Source organism: Centroberyx affinis, unplaced genomic scaffold (genome assembly GCF_046629955.1).
Source record: "Centroberyx affinis isolate AG114_WGS23_722 - 3 ecotype Tasmania unplaced genomic scaffold, CSIRO-AGI_Caff_v1 ptg001541l_1, whole genome shotgun sequence".
Taxonomy (NCBI): domain Eukaryota; kingdom Metazoa; phylum Chordata; class Actinopteri; order Beryciformes; family Berycidae; genus Centroberyx; species Centroberyx affinis.
The window spans coordinates 94,954-113,270 of record NW_027279997.1 but is presented as its reverse complement, the minus strand read 5'-3'; the positions used below and the strand labels follow the sequence as shown (position 1 = coordinate 113,270).

At 41.8% G+C, this 18,317-nt stretch overlaps 1 protein-coding gene across 4 annotated transcripts in view; it reads left to right on the top strand.

Annotated features, from left to right (window-relative positions):
* Positions 1-18,317, top strand: part of plecb (plectin b) — a 120,170-nt gene that overhangs the window by 68,398 nt on the left and 33,455 nt on the right. For 3 of the 4 annotated variants that reach the window (XM_071527485.1, XM_071527483.1, XM_071527482.1), the window contains exons 2-6: positions 8,468-8,529; positions 12,954-13,043; positions 14,671-14,748; positions 14,859-14,951; positions 16,451-16,617. In XM_071527485.1, the coding sequence (XP_071383586.1) occupies positions 8,468-8,529; positions 12,954-13,043; positions 14,671-14,748; positions 14,859-14,951; positions 16,451-16,617 (490 nt within the window). Of the gene's footprint in view, positions 1-5,396; positions 5,869-8,467; positions 8,530-12,953; positions 13,044-14,670; positions 14,749-14,858; positions 14,952-16,450; positions 16,618-18,317 lie in introns of those variants that run through there. The other variant, XM_071527484.1, reaches the window with a different exon arrangement.

Here is an 18,317-nt window from a genome sequence, read left to right as displayed (position 1 = left end):
CTCTGTGCTGGTGAAACTGCATCTCCCTCAGCTATTTCCAAAACTCTCTGCTGCACTTTAATTCACCAAATGAAAGATAAGCGACAGACACAATAGCTAATTCCCAGATGTGGGACTTTCCACAGAGGCTTCTGAAGCTCAGGACAAAGCTATTTTAAAACTCAGCTGCCATGGCTAATCTAGAGGCTTGTTGAGTCTGAGTTAAATTGGGTTTGCAGCTTCATCTTCAGATCTAATTCTGACCATGGCATCTAAAATCTGCTGCCAGGCTGAAGATCTGTGTGGATAATATCATGACAGAGCAGCATTGCACAGCTATGACAAACATCCTTGTGATTAAAATTAGCTCAAACACTCAGAGACTCTTTTGTATAAACTGGATGATTGTGTTGTGTATTCTTCCAGTGATATAAAATCAAACAATATAATTGCATATAGTACAATAGCATTTTATACCTTTCATGGATTGCTAATAACTTGGTCTCATATCTGGGTATCAGCAGGTCCTTAAAGGTCTTAAAATAAATTATCTACATTTAAGGCCATTATTAAAGTGTCTTGTTTACAGTTATTGGAGGTCTTATTTTTTCAAGTTTATTTGCACAGAACAGGTTTAGTAGTACAATATGCATCGTATCTGCTTTATTAAACACAATTGGACTTAATGTCCCATAACTATTAATTCCCTGTGGTCCTTTTTCTGCCCATTTATAGTTTCACTACTCTCATTAGCTTTGTTCAGTCAGAAATAGGCTGGTTTTGGCAGCTTTGTGTCTGTGTTTTGGCTTTTAAATTGGTCTTAAATGATTAAAAAGGTCTTATTAAACAGGTCTTAAAAAGTGTGAAATTTGGCTTTCTGAAACCTGCAGATACCCTGAATATGTAACTGATCAGCACATGCCAGAGTATTGTACTATAAGTCATGTACAAAGCATCACAGACTGGATAGGACTGCTTTTGAACTTTATGAATCCTAACCTTCAAAAGGGTTCGCACGATACGACTGATCTCTCTGCGTGACGTGCGGTTCGTTTTTGCTCAACTGTCTTTGTATGCTAAGCCCAGCAGAGGGCAATACGATACGGTGTGCACTGTGATTCAGGTGGCAGCTTCCCTCCCGTTCCTCCTCTTCCTCCCCTCACTCCCCCTCTCCTCCTCCTCCTCCTCCTTCTCCTCCTCCTCCTCCTCAGATACGAATTGAGGTTAGGGTTTGGTCAGGGTGTGTTGCGGCTGTTCCTAGTTTTATTAACATTCCTTTCCCTGTGGGGTGTGGCGGCCAGATATTGCAGCAGGCGCTTACACTCTCACCTGAAATGACAAGACAGAGGGATGGAGGGAGGGAGAAAAGGAGGGAGGGATGGGGAAAATGAGAGAGACAGAGAGAGAGAGAAAGATGTAACCTAACCTGGGAGAGCAAATCCTTTCTACAGCGTTTTCATCCTCTACAATGAAAGGTGTTTTCCATCCACTCCCTCTCTAAATCCCTCTATGTCCTCAGCAGATCGGCACTCTCAAAACCATAATGGCACATTCTTTTCATTCTTTTGTCCTCTAATCTGTTTGTTTCCTTTGGGAATGAGGTCCCTGAGCACTTAAATACAGATTGTTTTGGCCCTAAACAGCTGTAAGCTCTGCCATGTGTACGTGAGAGATGAATATAAATGGCAGTTTGGGAAACAAAATGGCCTCTTACTTGTTACTTTGCATGGTCCGGCTCTGTATTTATATAGCAGTTTAAAGACGTTGTAGAATTTAAACAGACAGATACTTGGGAGTATAGGCAAAGCTGATCAAATTTAGTTAATGCCTAATCCATTCTCTTCCCTTTTAACGCTAGAAGAGATGGGTCTGCTTCCACCATTACCTTTACAAACCGCTGAGAGACCATCACCAAGAAGACTGGTAGCTTCAGCCGGCCTCTACACTGCATTTACATCATGTGCCGACAGTTCCAGTTTGATGGGATACTTCACAAAAGAGGAAAAGGGTGCTGTTCTTCCAGCACAAACTGAGTTAAAGCTTTCAGAGTTTCTGGCAATGACAGTGGAAGGAGTGAAAGGCCGATGGCAAAATCACTTCCAACATGTTTACCCTCTTCAGTGAAGTAAAAGATGCCAGGGAGGGGCAGGGTGTGCAGGAAGCAACAGGGTTTATGGTAAATGTGGTCTTAATTTTGAGAAACACAGAGGCTACCAATCATCTCGATCAAGGTCTCATTTGCTCACGAAGGGTAGTAGAGGTGTGCACATCCAACCTATATTTAGGCCAGGTGCTGGATAAAAAGTCATGAAAAGTGATTCAAAAAGGGATTATCTGCACACTGGATTAAAGCTATTAAAGCTTTCTAAACGGTCATTTCACCAAGGTCATTACTAGGACCTTTAAACTGACCTTTACCCCTGAAATAGAAGAGAGCAAACTAACAAAGCTCACACAGAAAGTTACAATATCTTCACCTGGGGACTGTTTTGAACTGAACTGAACTGAAATGATCAGAAAGATGGCCCAGATTTCACAAAACGATGCAGGTAGCAGCTGAACGACTACAGACGTCGTCTCAACTTTCATTTTGGCGCTGTATTTACACGGGTTTTTAACGTTGGTGCAGGCCGTCACATCAACATCTACTCGGCGTCAAAATGTTTGCTGGGTAGTGTGGGAACACAAAGTCCCTGTCAGCTCCTTTATAGAAAATGATTGAACCTCAAACTTGTCATTTGGAGAGAAAATACTTGTGCTTCATATTTTAACCGAGCTCTTTCTGCTTTTATAAAAGCCTAAGCGTTCCATCTGGTTTTGATGAAGCGAGATGAGGGAGCAGTGTAATAAGCATGTTGAGACCTTAATGATATGTCTCTCTTCGGAGAAAGGATCTCATGACTAAGATGTTCCACAGTTTCTGTGTCCTCGCCTGTTCTCATGTGGGGTTTAGTCCCCTGCTAGTATATCCCATCGTGTTTAGAGAAGCCAGCTCAAGTAGGTGTTGGTACTTGTGCCACTGCCAGAATGTCACTGTGTGTTGTTCTTCCTAAAAATGGCTCTAAACCACATCAGCTACCACCTACTACCTCCTCTTCGTCACTGTCAATTATCCTTCCTGGGAAACTCTTTATTCCATTCTATCCTATTGTATTTTGTATGCATGATGATCCTCAAGCATGGCACTTTGCTCAGACACAAAATCAGGTTGGGTGATCATGCAAACATTTAAAAAAATCATTCATGCCTTCAACATTTCAACTGCCTTCAACTGTGCAGCCCACACCCACATTGCACCAAATATAATTGTGATGTCAAAGTTAATGTTTTATCTATATAAATATCCAATATGCAAAATTAAAACGAATTTCACCCTAATTTCTCAAAATGAAAATACTTTTTAAAATTTTCTGCAGACCGTTTGCCAGTCTCATTCATAAAGACCTGATTTGAGTGTGAGACTGTGTGTGTATAAAGACATTTTACGGTCAAGGGGTGTCAGTGTTTTACAGTATATTCTGGGATTCCTCTCCTTTTTAGGATCTAATCGCATTCCCACTTACCACTCCTTAATTCCTTTGCTTGCCTAGACATTGTATGGCACTACCAAGGTGTGTCTCCAAATTTGCAAACGTGGCTTGAAATGACTAAACTCACAGACACACGCACACTCACCCAGGTACACAAACACACACACGCTTACACTGACACATTAAGTAGCTTCGTGTTCATACAGGCCATTTTAAATATACTGGAAGAAGAAGTGTTTTTAGCTGCTTGATAATGTGAGGTCAGGCAGGGTGGGGAAATGAGATATATACCCTCCTCAGGGCTAAAGGGGTAGGATTTAGCAGAGGTACGGTCACACCCTGTGCTTTGGTTTAGCTGTCAGCACACACTAACCATATAGGGGACCACACTGGAGGGACTTTGAGTGACTAAGCCCCGGACTCTCTTGATAAACTCTCAGTAAATTCAGGAGTTAGGATTGTGTTGTACAGGTCTAGTTTCTGCAGTCCTGCAACTGTGTGCTGGAATGCAACTTCACTTAAAATGTGGCAGGTATAAAAAAAAAACCCACCAATTTAAGACATTCCTGCTTTTAATAGGATTTTGTTGGCTGATTGAATAGTCTGTGAAAGTAAAAAACATGTTTTTCCCACATTGTTGTGCACCTGCACATTAACCACTTTGTATCCCGTGGTTTGGAAAAGGTTAAAGTAATAATTCATGATATTTTCATATAAATAAATGCTGCTCTCTATTGACATTTGATATAATAACACAATAGTGATTCAAACTATAGCCAGTTCATGAAACCTTTACATTTGCTTTTCTAAACACTCCTAATCCTCTGGCGCACAGTGAAGTGATGTGCTTTATATGTACGTTTCCAATTTGTTTGGAATAAATAGAAGAAGAACTGGGTAGTTATCATGAGCAGTGATAGCCACCATGACTGAACAGTCAAAGAAAAGAGCGCCACCTACAGAAACTCAAACTACATTAACAGAAAATCCAAGGAACAAGACGTCACAGTACTGGACACACTGTTTGATTGACAGCTGATCTCTGGGAAGTGCAGCACAGAAACACCACAGCAATGAGCGCTGACCAGTGATTTTTATCATCCATTATGCTTGCAAGCAAGTTGGTGTATTTCCTAAAAAATGATGATGTTTTGAACAATGTGGAGATCACAGTTGTACTCTGAGCTGTCACTCTTAACAACACCCACACAAACACTGTCAGGACACTGTGTGGTGAGTTGCTGTGTTTCTTAGGAAATCAGTGATGTTCAGGGCGTGTCCGTTCATCAGTCAGTGTCTGGCATCCACAGCAGCCCTTCCCTTAGCTGTCTCATCTCCCATTTCCTTCTTTTTCCATCACAATGAGTAACTCCTGCTGTGAAATGTCTCAGGAATGCACTGAATAAGTAATGATTAACAATAGGTCTGTTTGTGTCTGTGTGTGTGTGTGTGTGTGTGTGTGTGTGTGTGTGTGTGTGTGTGTGTTTGATTCAGTAGTTTTCAGCCTGAAACTTTTAAGCCTTTTCAGTATGTATTTTGAATTGTATTTTGTATATTATGTATCTTAGCACTATGTAATGCAATACAACGCAAAAACACGATATCAGCAGACTTTTATGACTTTAAGTGCCACTACTGACTCAGCTTGTGCGTGTGTATGCAAGGTGTGTATGTGCGCTCTTGCGCAAATGAAGCGATTAAGTGAGAGTGCATGCAGGTTACCACACCTCGTCTTTCCCTGCCTCATCTTCCTCTTTTTCTCCTTCGGCGTCTCAGCACAGCAACATGACAGAGTGGAGAAGGAAGGGGTGTGTCCAAAGCCCTACCCACCATGTCCTCCACACACACACCGCCACTAAATACACACTCACACATCACACACACAAGGACAGGCCCAGACTCCATAGCCCACAGGCACCATTTACTCTGAAAGGAATAGAGAGAGGAAAGGAGAAAAAAAAATAAGGAAGGAAGGGCAGAGCCGAACCCAAGGAGGGAGAGAGAGGTTGCAAGGCAAGGAGGGAGAGAAATCATAGGTTTCTGAAGTGCTGAGTGGATTGTGGCCACGGGACTGCATGCTCCGACTGCTTTGGGACAACCGAGGACCCGAGGGATAGACAGAAGAAAGAAAAGCAGAAGCTTATATCAAGGCAAAACACCAGGGAGGATTGCTTTTTTTTTTTTTTTTTATATATTAGGATTATTATTCTGTGTGTGAAGCAACACTGAGACACAGTGACAATGAACTCTCAGCAGCAGAGGTACAGGAATATCTCCTCTGACAGCATGGGCAGAGACAGGGTGCCCTCAGACGAAGGTTATTACCAGGGGATGCTGAAGGCTATGGACGGCAGGAAAGGTACCAGTATGGTGGCATTTACTAGAAAACAACTTAATCGCAAGCCTTAATCTCCCATCTAAGCGTTCCTGTGTGTCAGATGCCACTGGGCAAGAGTTAACTGGTTTTCCAGTGAGAGGAGCGTTTTACGTCACTAATTTCAAATTTGGACCATTTTCAGGTTCTATAAACCAGTAAGAGCCTGAAGAGGTTTAATTTGCGGGCAAATTGGCTAGTGTGTGGTATAATGATATATGTTCATGTATGTCAGTAACTCTGTCAGATTCTACCACCAGATAGTGTCATTTTAGCTGAAAGAGGGCCTATTGAGTTTAATTGAGGCCTTTATTGTTGTCACATGCAAGTTAGAGGAAAATATCATCCATCACTTACGGTTAGAAAAATATGGAAATGCAGTTATCCTGATTGCACTGTTGTCCACTGTTTTTCCACATTGTGACTTAAGGAGGATACTCCCCCTTCCTAATGCATCAGCAGCTTTCTCACTTCGTATTGGTCAGCAAAGCCCATTCACAATACAGCATGCATGTGTTTCGTGGTGACGGACTGACTGCAGCTATATTTGTCTTTAAGCAGTAGCTAGTAAATATGATGATATGTTGCATGCTTCCCTTTTTCCAGTCAGTTTTTTTTTTCTTTTTTTTTGTGCTGGCATCTCTTTTGTCAAATTTCCAAGACATTTATGCAGGTCCTCATATAAAATTCTTAAATGATTAGCATATTATATGAAAATATTTGCTGTGCAGTTAAATCAAGGTGTTGCCTTTGGTGAAACGCTTTCATTCTGCCATTGTGATTGTATGTTTGCTTTAATGTTGTGCCACACTGTGCAATGATTGGTTGGTTTTCAGTAGTAGTATGGCATGGGAGCTCCAGTGGACAATTCAGATGAACACTGATACCAGACAAACACTGCATCTGTGCTGATCTTTATCTAGAATTGTTGACTCACACAACGTTTGGGACTTTTAAATCCACACCTCTCTGAAACCTGTTTGTGTTTAGTGACATTTGATACTTAAAGTTCACTCAACCCCCATCTACTTGTATACCCTTCAGTAAACTAAAGAGCAATGGGTCCACAAAGAGTTGTCATCTGCAGCAGTTGAAACAGCACCAGTATTAAGTAACGTGGTGTGAATGGAATGGAATGACCCGTAGGTCAAGGTGCAACTCCTGTGAGAAATTACGTTTGTCCCCAGCAGCCACTGGGAAACATCCCAGTGTTGTTAGTCTTTGTGTCACCAATCATCACACTTCCCCTCAGCGTGACACTTTGCCCCCCTAGACAGGAAGTAGAGGTCACATAGTAAATCACAGTCCCCTTTGGTTTAATTGATAAACGAGGAGGTCAAAGGTCTGTTGGTGTTTGTGTGAGGTTTCCATGGAAACACAGTTCCATAACGCATTTGCAGAAGTCGTTGCTGACGCCCACCTGAGAAAACAAACCCAGTGTAGCCTCTGGGTGCCTTTTTTTTTTTTTTTTTTTACAAATCACTGCCCTAGGCTCTGCACTTTGGTTTTCAGTGCAGGGTGTGTGTCATTATAGATATTTAATACAGCAGTGTGTCACTCCCTTGTTACACTGATAAGGCACAGGACTTTGTGTTGGCGTTCATAGGTCATTCTGGGATAATGTGAATGAAATAAATGTGAGTCAGTGGATGCGGGTGCCTTCAATAAAAGGAAATTATATGAAGTGTTATGGAGTTATGAATTTTCTAAATGAGGCCTAAGTGAAATGTTCAGTATCACAGTTAATACTTACGTCATACTCCGAAAAAAAAACCAGACAGAAAACAGACAGATCCATCTGCTATGACGCCTAGTTGTCCCTAACTGTTCCACAATGAGTCGCATTGACACGCCTTGTGGTTTTTGTCAGTGTCTACAGTCTAAACTCCAGCTCTAGTAGTAACGCTGGGTGGGTGTGAGCAGGTATGTTGTCTTAGTGGGTGTGTTCCCCGCTGAGATCTTGTCGTTTCTTGTTGGAAAAAAAGTGCTTGAGATCAGTCAGTAATAGTTATAACACGTTTAATGCTTTGTGTTTCAGAACAACTCAGCCGTGCAGTATCTTCACACTTCACAACATTTGATCTCTTTAGATAATGTCTGAGGGAGAGACATGCCCTTGCAAACACAACCTTTCCTAGACAATAGGGGCACATCTGCCGACAATGAATGTGCTCTGATGTGGCCTGACTCACATGCAGGCACGCACAGTCAAGTTATGATAGCGGCGTGATTCCACACAAGGATGACTTCTGTTTGTCCAAGGGAAATAAAACTCTCTGGCATCTTGGATATTTGAGATTTTTACTGCTGTTATATAAAATATTTAAAACCTCCATCTAATCTCACTGGGAGGGTTTTCTGTAGCCGTCTGCTCAAAGAATACCTCGCTGGTACACTGTTATTCTGGATTTACATCAAGCTACTTTAGGTTTCTACTTAGATGCTCAAACAAATGGCACAAGGGATAGGAATATCTGATCCTGTTGTTAAATGTTTACCAAGCTTACCAAAACTGATTTCTCCCTCAGAATTTCTAATTTTCCCACTGTATACATGATGTTCGACTTTTCTTTGTATTTTTCAGATGAACGGGATCGAGTACAGAAAAAGACCTTCACAAAATGGGTGAACAAGCACTTGATAAAGGTAAAGGCCTGTTCTTGTCCCGGTCCTTTGTCACTCTCTCTCATAGTAGCATAGTAATTCATGCATGCTTGCCCACACGCAAACATATGCACACACACACACAATATCATATTTCATACCAATTTTCAGATGAATAAGGTACATTTCTACATAATAAATGGAAATCTGTTGGAGATTGTCCATAAATGTCACTTCACCTGAATGAACTTTATGAACATGCGGTTGCTTTGTTACATAAGAACCGCAGAAGTTATCAAAGTGGAACTCGTTTTGAATTTTGCTGTTTGTGGTGTAAAGTGACAAACTGCATGTTTCTTCAGTGAGTCATTGTCCTAATTTTTGCCTTCAACTACAGGGTGTGAAGTTGAGTGTTTTCTGATGGCTGCAATTTAGATGCTCAGAGGTCACTGATCTCCACCAAAAATCACATGCTCTTTCATTAGCATAGCATATAGTTGGCTTGGCTTATAATGGTGTTGGGAAGATGTTTTTTTAGCTGCAAGTTGTAATGTTTTACAATCAGATAGTGAAGGCTGATCAAAACAATAATTATGGAGGATATATTCAGGAGGATAATGTTTGGATTTTTGTTAGGTCTTTGTTAGTATGCAGATGAGATTATGTTGGTTTAACCTGAATATACAGAAAGTCATGATGACATACATATAGGGCAGCACAATGTTATGACAGCACAGCAGGATCCCACTAAGATCCCACTTTTATGTTGTTGATTGTTTTGAGTCTCAGGCCATTATTATCTATAGTGTGGGCCCTGACCTGTTCACTGTTGGAAGTGTCTCAGTGGGAGTGACTACCCCCCCACCCCATACACACATACACACACATTAGCTTGTGACTTACTGTTTCAGTCTTGGTCATTAGCATTGTATTGCGATAGGGAGGCATACCAGAAGTCCGGTCTGTCATCAGCTGAGAGACTATGCACACCGTCCTTCACCACTCATCTCCTCTCACCTACCTCACTCGCTGTTCCCAAACTTAGGCCTGAAAGCTATCCAATTCATCACACTTAGGTCACAATGAGGGGAATATACAGGACAGGAGGGGGGAGCGGGGGGTAACAGGCCAAACAACTCACTCTGGAGTTTCTCATTAGGAGTGAAAAATTAGCCCTTGCAACACAACGCCCCTCCTATAGAGCATGTAAAAATATCCCAGCGCATGTCATTTTTCACCCAGGGAACTCCCACTGGCACCAAAACATTTACAGGCTTATGACATTAAGTGCTTCCACATTATTCTCTATCTTCACTCCAAAGACATAGGGCCATTCATTTCCCATTTTTTGAAATGAATGGAACAAGGGGGAAAAACTTGAAGCACAAAGAGAAGTGTTTTCCTTTCCATGAATGTGCAGTGCTAACGTATTCGGCGACTCATATAACCGAACATGCTCCCTCTCGTTTCACTTAAGTGTTCACTGTGGATATGGGGGTGAGTCATAGACATCTGGCTTCACTTACCTTCCTCTGAAAAGGCAGATTCTGGTCTGGGCCCGGAGCCCGTGGTGGTTGGGCCAACAGTAGCACATGTGCTGCACAGACTCCCAGGCCTGGGTGGCTGCCTGCAGTCATGCCTGGCCTAAACTGAAAGAAACGTATTGATGCGTGGGAGCATAGAAGTTGCATAAGTAACATTTATTCACATCCATGTTTCTGAGTAATTGTTGAAGTCCAGAACTTTCAAGAGAGTTTGCTTTGAATTAACCGTCATTACCCGTCACTAAACTCATCAAACCTAAATGTCTTCTACTTAGTGGCTGGTGTGGGTTGAGGTGAAAAAAATATTTTGGCAGCAGGCTCATTATTGAGTCCAGCTTTCACTGGACGGAGCGCTCACTCGCTGCTGTTTTGGAGACAGTTTTGCATTTCTCTGTTAAATATAAATTTGTCACTTGGGCAAATAGGGAGAATCTGTGGGGTCTCAGTTAGTGGGGATGGGACGCTCTTCTCTATTGCAGCTCCACTTTGCAGTTTTAATCACTTCCATGTCACTGATTAGAGATGGAGAGAGACTGTGAAGAGAAGCCATATAAAAATAGCATATCATATTTGGTAGGGAAAGTGTTAACTGTCTGGCTGCGTGAAAGCCTCCTCCCCTAAGGTTAGGCTGATGTTAAACTGATTTAATGGTTTAATGGTTGGCTCAACAGGGGCAGACTCAAGGTTGGGTGCAGCTATGAGGAGCTATAAAGGGACACCGAGTGGTTTCCCCCGCTGCATAAATCTTGTTATATTGTAGAAGAAGTGGAAAGTCAGGCAGGCTGCAGAATGAGGGTGTTTCTCAACAGATTTCTAGTAGAAGGTGTTCAGTAGAACACCTTAATGAAAACACCTTAATCATTGTAAATCGAGAATATATTTGGCTATCAAAGAACGGATCGCCTTCAGAGATCAGAGGAATTAAGTAAGATGTCATAAGGATTATGTAAAACATCTTCTCATGCACGCTCCTATTTAAACCTGTGAAGTGTTTTGTTTCCAGAGAGCAGATCAGAGATGTGTGTGGTTGGACTAAAATGAGGGGCTGTCAGATGTCTGGACTAATGATTTTCACCTTGAAAACTTCACAGAAGCAGATCAAACAGCTCATTTGACATATGACAATTTGTAGTGTAACACTACCTTTCACCAGCAACAACGTAACTGTGATCACATGGAGCAGAACCACAGCCTCTTCAGTGTAGAGTAATGGAGTGGTGGTGATGGACGGGGCTTCAATAGGCGCTGAAGAGATAGACTGCAGCAAATACAGCGCAGTAAGCTCAAAATCAGCATCTGAACAGAGGAAATTAACAACCTTATGTCATATGAAGCATCCTTTTCTGGTAAAATGTGTGTAAAGTTTGCTTGAGTTGTGTGCAAATACGTTTCTACAATGATATCTTGATTGTAAGTGACACTGATAGAGACACCAACTCTGAAAATAATTAAAGAATAGAGATGTTTCTCAAATAAAAGTACTGTGTAGGCTACTAAGTACCAGTGCACCACACAAAAGTAGTGCAAACTAGGCAGCAACTGTACCTACTACCTTGCTGTGATTAAAGTAGAAGAAGTTTTAATGTGTAGACAGTGATCTCTAGTGGCCTTAGTGTTAGTTACCTTTGCTGCCAAAGCTCCATTCGTTCATCCATGCTCTGCAGGCAGGGAGGAGTGTATATACTGTTAGATAAGCATGTTGAAATTCATGCCAACATAAATCAGCCACTGTTGCAACTTGCAGGGGAAATTTGCTTTCATTCCTCTTTAGGGCCGAGACCTTTTCTCCCAAACACACCCAGTCAAGTGCTGTATTTGTTGGACTAAAAAATGACTAGTTTTATCATTCTGTGTTTCATTTTTCGGTCTCATGTGTCATCATGCCAATCATCAAATCCTCTTAATTTCCATTCGATTGTACTTCATTTCATGTTCCTTCATTTTCACCATCTGCTCTTATCCTCTCCTCCCTCCCTTGTTTCCATTCTTTATTTTTCTCCATTTCTCATTCGTCCTTCCTTGTTCCTCCATCTCTCATCCCTTTGTCCCTCTCCACCCAGCATTGGAAAGCAGAGGTAGGTACTAGCACGTTCTAGCAGCACTGTACTACAGTATAGGCCTTTCTGTGTATGGTCAGTATCTGACTTGCATGTAGGTTACATACGTTTCCAGTCCTCACCTGTTTATTACCACTCTCTCCCCATGTTAAGTCCATCACAACGCCCTCCCTCATGTCTTTCACTTGCTTCTCTGTCTGTTTGCAATCACACAGCACCTCTCTTATATAAAGGAAGAATGCAATTTTGACAGTTGTTTCAGTGTGCACCAGGGCCTCGTTTCACTTCTCTGTGTTTGTTTGCACTGTGTGGAATCATCAGTGTTGTTTTGTTGTACTAGTATGGTGTTTATTCAGAGTCCCATCTATCAACTGTCAGGGGTGGCAGCTGCGATTTGGCATTTGGAGTTGAAGTCAGGCTGCTTGGCTGCTTGCGGCTATGCATTCCTGACCTGTGTAGAATTGTACTGATGGAGAATGTTTCATGGAGGACTGTGTAGGACTTAGATAACCAGGGCCAGGTATCGTTCTTCGGTACGGTATCTTGAATTGGATGCTGGTACCAAAATGGTAATTTTTTTAATAAACGCTGATTATGTAATGTAATGCCCTGATTGCACTGCACGCTGCCACCATCAGTCCTTTATGAACCATTTCTTCCACATTGTGTTCAAACTGAGAGATTAAGGTGTAGTGACACCTGAACAAGTTTGTTTTCCCTGCCTGTGGCAAGTAGCCAATCAGCAGCCCTTTTAGTAATCTAATTCATGGTGTTTGTGTTTGGGTCAATTATTGATGGTGCTAAAACTCATCTTGAAGCCCTGTGACAATGTCTCCCCTTCTGTTTGTCCCCTTTCTCCTGGCAGTCCCAGCGTCATGTGACGGACCTGTATGAAGATCTTAGAGATGGACACAACCTGATCTCTCTGTTGGAGGTCCTCTCTGGGGAAACGCTGGTGAGTTGCCCTGATCGCTGCTCTTTGACCTCAGCCTCAGCTCTGCCTCCGCCACCTCAACCGCCTTCCATCCTCTGAACCAAAACCTAATCCTGACTAATAACACACTTATGAGTACTTATCTTAAGTCAACCTGGAATGCCACCCCTGTGGCACATTTTAACCAGTCTCAGCCAAGTTGTCAATCAACCTGAGCTGAACTTTGGCGAGCCAAATGTAAAGTTGTCTGGAGGTAAAAAAAAGACCTATTAACTGCCTCTGGTGGCTCTTGAATCTGCTATTTCCACACTCTGCAACGATCTTAAGCATTTTTAATGATTTAAAAGTTACTTCTCATACCTCCTTTAGTCTTTCTAACTATAAAACCGTGCTATATTTTATACCCTGCGGTTCAGATCTATTCAGAAGCTTCTCTGCTGCTGTAGCTCATCGCTCCTCCACCAGCTCCACCTCTGCTCATCTTCTGGACGCCTCCATGGCCTTAACACATTAACCGCACTTTGACCTCTCTCTCTCTCTCTGTCTCTGTGTGAACTGTACTCCTGTCTGATCCCTGGTTCTCCTTCTCTACTCCCCTTCCTCCTACTCTTCCTCCTCTCCCTCACCTCCTCCTGTTTGCCTTCCTTTACCCTTCTCCTGTGTATGCTGAACTTTGCCGTCTGGCCTTTGCCTCCTCTCTTTGCACTGCTCTTGCTGGGCTAGCCGAGGGAGAGAGACGTGGTCAGGAGCACTCGGTTGGTGAGTGGGTCTATAACTTACAGTAGGCACCTTATTCTTATGATTCGCCCGCGCTTTCCCAGTGGTTTGGCTGTGCATGGTGACAAGACTTCCTGTTGTGGCAAATTATTTTGTGGGCTTTTTCATTTCAGTTATCTCTCATCGACGGGCTTGCTTTAACCATGTTGCTGCTGGATATAAACAAAATATTCAGTCATCAATAGGTGCTGCTAACACCTGCAGGACCCACTGACAAACTAGTCAGCCTTTGGTTCAACCTTTGCATTCTTTTTTGCAATATGAATCTGTTTGTTTGACAATTAGCTTGTGTCTTTTGCTCAGCAGAACTTACATTATGGCCATTACATATTGGTTTGATTTAAATTTGAAACTCAGAAGAAACAAAAAATACAACTCAGCATTATGTAAAATTAGCTAATCTTAGCTTGCTTTTAGATGGCCTAACTAATAACAAACCATGTTATTGGCTCAGCCAATGCATGAGAATATCCTCCTTTAATTAGTTATTCTAAACAGTGTATTGTTTTCATTATATTCCTTTTTCTCCATGTTTGTCTGTTGGTGGTGAACAACAGGATTGAACCAAAGAAAGCAATAATATTTTGGATCAGGAATAAAGCAAAGCCAAACATTTAACCTCCAAAATCATTGTTTTTATTGTTGGAAAGATCTGTGATATTCACCAGTCATGCCCATGTCTCTTCTATCTATCAATGTCTTCCCTTGTGATTTTCAGTTTTTCTTACCATGCATTTCTCCCTCTTTGTTGGATGCTATCCACTCTCCCCCGCTCCGAGTACACCAACAGGATCCTCTCTGAAGGTGACATCAGTTCCTACTCTCTATAATGTCCCTAAACACATCTTTACCTCTCCTCTGTCCTCTTCAGCCCAGGGAGAAAGGCCGCATGCGATTCCACAAACTGCAGAATGTACAGATAGCACTGGACTTCCTCAAACACCGGCAGGTATGACACAAGAAAAAACTTGATCATGCAAGATACCTCATTGCATGATGTGTACTCATTGTATGATGTGTAGCTAACAATATTACTATTACTCTGTTTTGCTTCCCCAGGTCAAGCTGGTTAACATCAGAAACGATGACATAGCAGATGGGAATCCCAAGCTGACCCTGGGGTTGATATGGACCATCATTCTCCACTTCCAGGTCTCCTCCTCTGTCAGTGTTATGTTCCGTTATCGTTGTAGCTCTGTACCTCAGTCTCTGGGATCTACACCTGTCGGATGCTACTTCACATCTCCTTCGAGACAATCAGAATGGATGAAGTCGTTCAAAATTCTTATTTTAAAAGAAATGATTAAGTTTCCTATTCAAATCAAAACTGCATTAGCCCCTATTCCTATCAGAGGTTGATGCTGCCATAACATACAAACCCATACTAAAACACAACAACCAAGTCTTTTACTGTACCGGTGCTAAGCCTCTTACTCTTACTCTTTAAGGGTGTGTATGTGTGAGTCACACTCTCCCTGACTCCCGAGGGGAGGGTGTGTCAGGACTACAGTATAACTCACTGACATCCTACACTCCCAGGCGTGCCCCATATAACCATACAGCCCAGCCTACCTCTTTTTCCTGTCTATGCCCAGAGCTGCCAGGCACAAATCCCTCTGTATCAGCCAAATAGTCAGGGCCACACCCTCTGCAATCAGATGATTCAGGCTCATATTACATGAAAGCTTAAGCTGAACACAGGAAATGAAGGAGGGAGCTGTGTGTTTTGGTGAAGTTAACCAGCCATTGTGTGCTGTAGATGCCAACTGTGTTCCCAGAGGGAGATGAAGAGATAGAGTCTTTATTAAACCCATCTTTATTATAAAACCACCGCATTGTGATAGAGGCTCATTGTCAAAGAGGACAGCTGTGTCCTGCAATGTCCAGCTTAACAAGTCATTGAATTTAGTATTTAGTCTTACAATCAGATTTTTGTTGAAGCAAGTGAATCCACACTGACAAAGATCTTGTATGCTCTGATGAAGGTCTTGTAAAGTAAACTAAGAAAAGTCTGATTTTAAGACTAAGAAGTGCAAGATTAAATGACTTAATTCGAGGGTGGGGAATTTGATTTACCACACATGAGCACATGCACATGCACACACACATGCACACACACACAAATGGAAGACCTGGTGACTATGACTCATCTTTCCCATCCCCGAATTCCCCAAATGAAAAGTAATCTGGATGCCATAGCCACAGTGGCATTTTCCCAGGCTAGACCAGACAAATCTCCGGCTGGATCCTGTGAACCAAATCAAAAGCGGTCTATGTTAACACTTAGCCCCACTGATCTGCAAATTGGCATCACACAGTATACAATACACTTCTCAATCAGGACAGACTTGGAATGATTTAATTTGAGGCTCTTGATTGGCCTGATACTGACACTGTAGTAGTATGTTCACCCCCCCCCCCCCCCCCCCGGATAACAGACATGGTTGTCTGCTCTTTCTCTTGTTTTAATGTTTCTTAACATTTCTTCATAATTAACACAGGGTGTCCAGTAATTCAGCTCAAATTCCAGCCCTTGGTTTCCACTAATGATTAATGCCCTCCATATTTCCTCAGTATATATTTTTTCCACATATTCCAAGCATTTTTCACCCTCCGTCCTGTTAACTTTCCATGTATCTATGATCTCTCAGATCTCGGATATCCAGGTGAACGGCCAGTCAGACGACATGACGGCCAAGGAGAAGCTGCTGCTCTGGTCCCAGAGGATGACGGAGGGCTACCAGGGCATCCGCTGTGACAACTTCAGCACCAGCTGGAGGGACGGCAAGCTCTTCAACGCTGTCATACACAAACACCAGTGAGTGGTCAATTTATTGTCGACTAAAACTTCCAGCCACGCATCTGCTTTGCATTCATACCGTTCCACACATTCACACTGAGAGCTTCCTAGTAGAACCACAGTCTTCTACTGTTTAGTTTACTTGTTTAGGCTAAAAGTAACATGAAAGCAAGTGTCACATCCAGTAAAATTATCTCATCAGGTAAAGAATCATATAGCCCAGTACATAAAGACAGAATAAACTATATTCAGGCTTCATGCCCTTTAAAACAAACCAAAAAAACACTGAAATTACAGCTCAGCATTGTCCCTATAACGTGTCTTCTCCAGCCTCGATAATGCTGTGCCACATCACATATATATATATTTTTTATATTTATCTAATTTGTTGTAAACAGTGTGAAAAAGTACAGTGCTTTACTGTCGCTTCTCTGATACTACCAGTGATGCAGAGGCTTGTCATGGCACATCGCCTGAATGAGTTTTATTTAATGTACAATATACTGGAGCAGGAGTGGAACCTTGGCACACACTGAAATGTCAAATTATAGTCTGTCCTGTTTAAACCTGCTCTGTAATTACATTATACCCAATTACTGCGTCAGTATTAACACAACATGACCATTTTTGAATGATTTTGGATATGATTAACAGTGACCAGTGTTTTGATGGTAACAGTTATTTGGTATGTTTTTATAGAAAGAGTAGGCCTATCCAACAATTAATATAATATAGATTTAATAGCACAGAGCCTCCATATTAATTGCATTATAGCTCAAATTGAAAATGGCATTCCTTCATTTGAGCACTCTTGTCTGAATGCATTGTTAATCCGCTTTTAAATGTGATTCTATGTACATTTTTACCATAGCCATACAGTACACTACTAGCATGATCTTGACTCATCTTCTAGTTACTGTACTTGACAGTACAGGCCCCAATAAAATCTGTATCAATGCATCTCCATGAACCTTTCAGGCCCTTAGGCTAGGAATACCAGTAGTGGGTGTTGGCCATCTGTAAAGGATACATCCTTTGGTGCTGTGTTAAAATGTTAACTGTTGTATTAAATGTAATTAGGTTATTAAATTGTTGGGTAGTGTCCATTTAAAAGGAAACACTGATGTCTTTGCTATTGAACACAAAATATGCTAATTGCCCCGAAGCTGTTCTGTGTCTTTATAGTACAATTAATGGTTAAAGATGGCTTTGTGTGTTAGCATCTTGCAGCTATGAATGAGCATTTACTTTTCATGAAAGTTTGTTTGTAGAATTTTTATTGGTTGGTTTTCTTTTTAGAATCTATAACAAAAGAATACGTGTACAGTCCAGAAAAATAAGAAGAGCAGAAAAGGGGCATTAGATGAGAGAAAGTTAAATGCTCAGCAAGGTGTGGCTCTTGTTAAAGAATCATTATGAATGAGAAGAAAGAGATACCTGCAGGGGCAGGTTCCCTTAAACCTGAGCATGTACCTGCAACTTTGAGGGAGAGAGATTTTTTTTTTTTTTTTTTCTTTAACAAACACCTAAGGCTGGATTAATAGCTGCTTTTCATAAAAGTTGTGGAGGTGTGGTGTGTGGGCGTTACTGTAGCACTCTGTGCTTGTTGCCTGTATGCTGCAGTATTACTTCTTGCCCAGGCATTATTCAGAGCATCGTGGCGTAGTGCAGAATATGTTTTTGTTCACCCTGAGAGCTCAAGTGATAGTCCAAGGTGC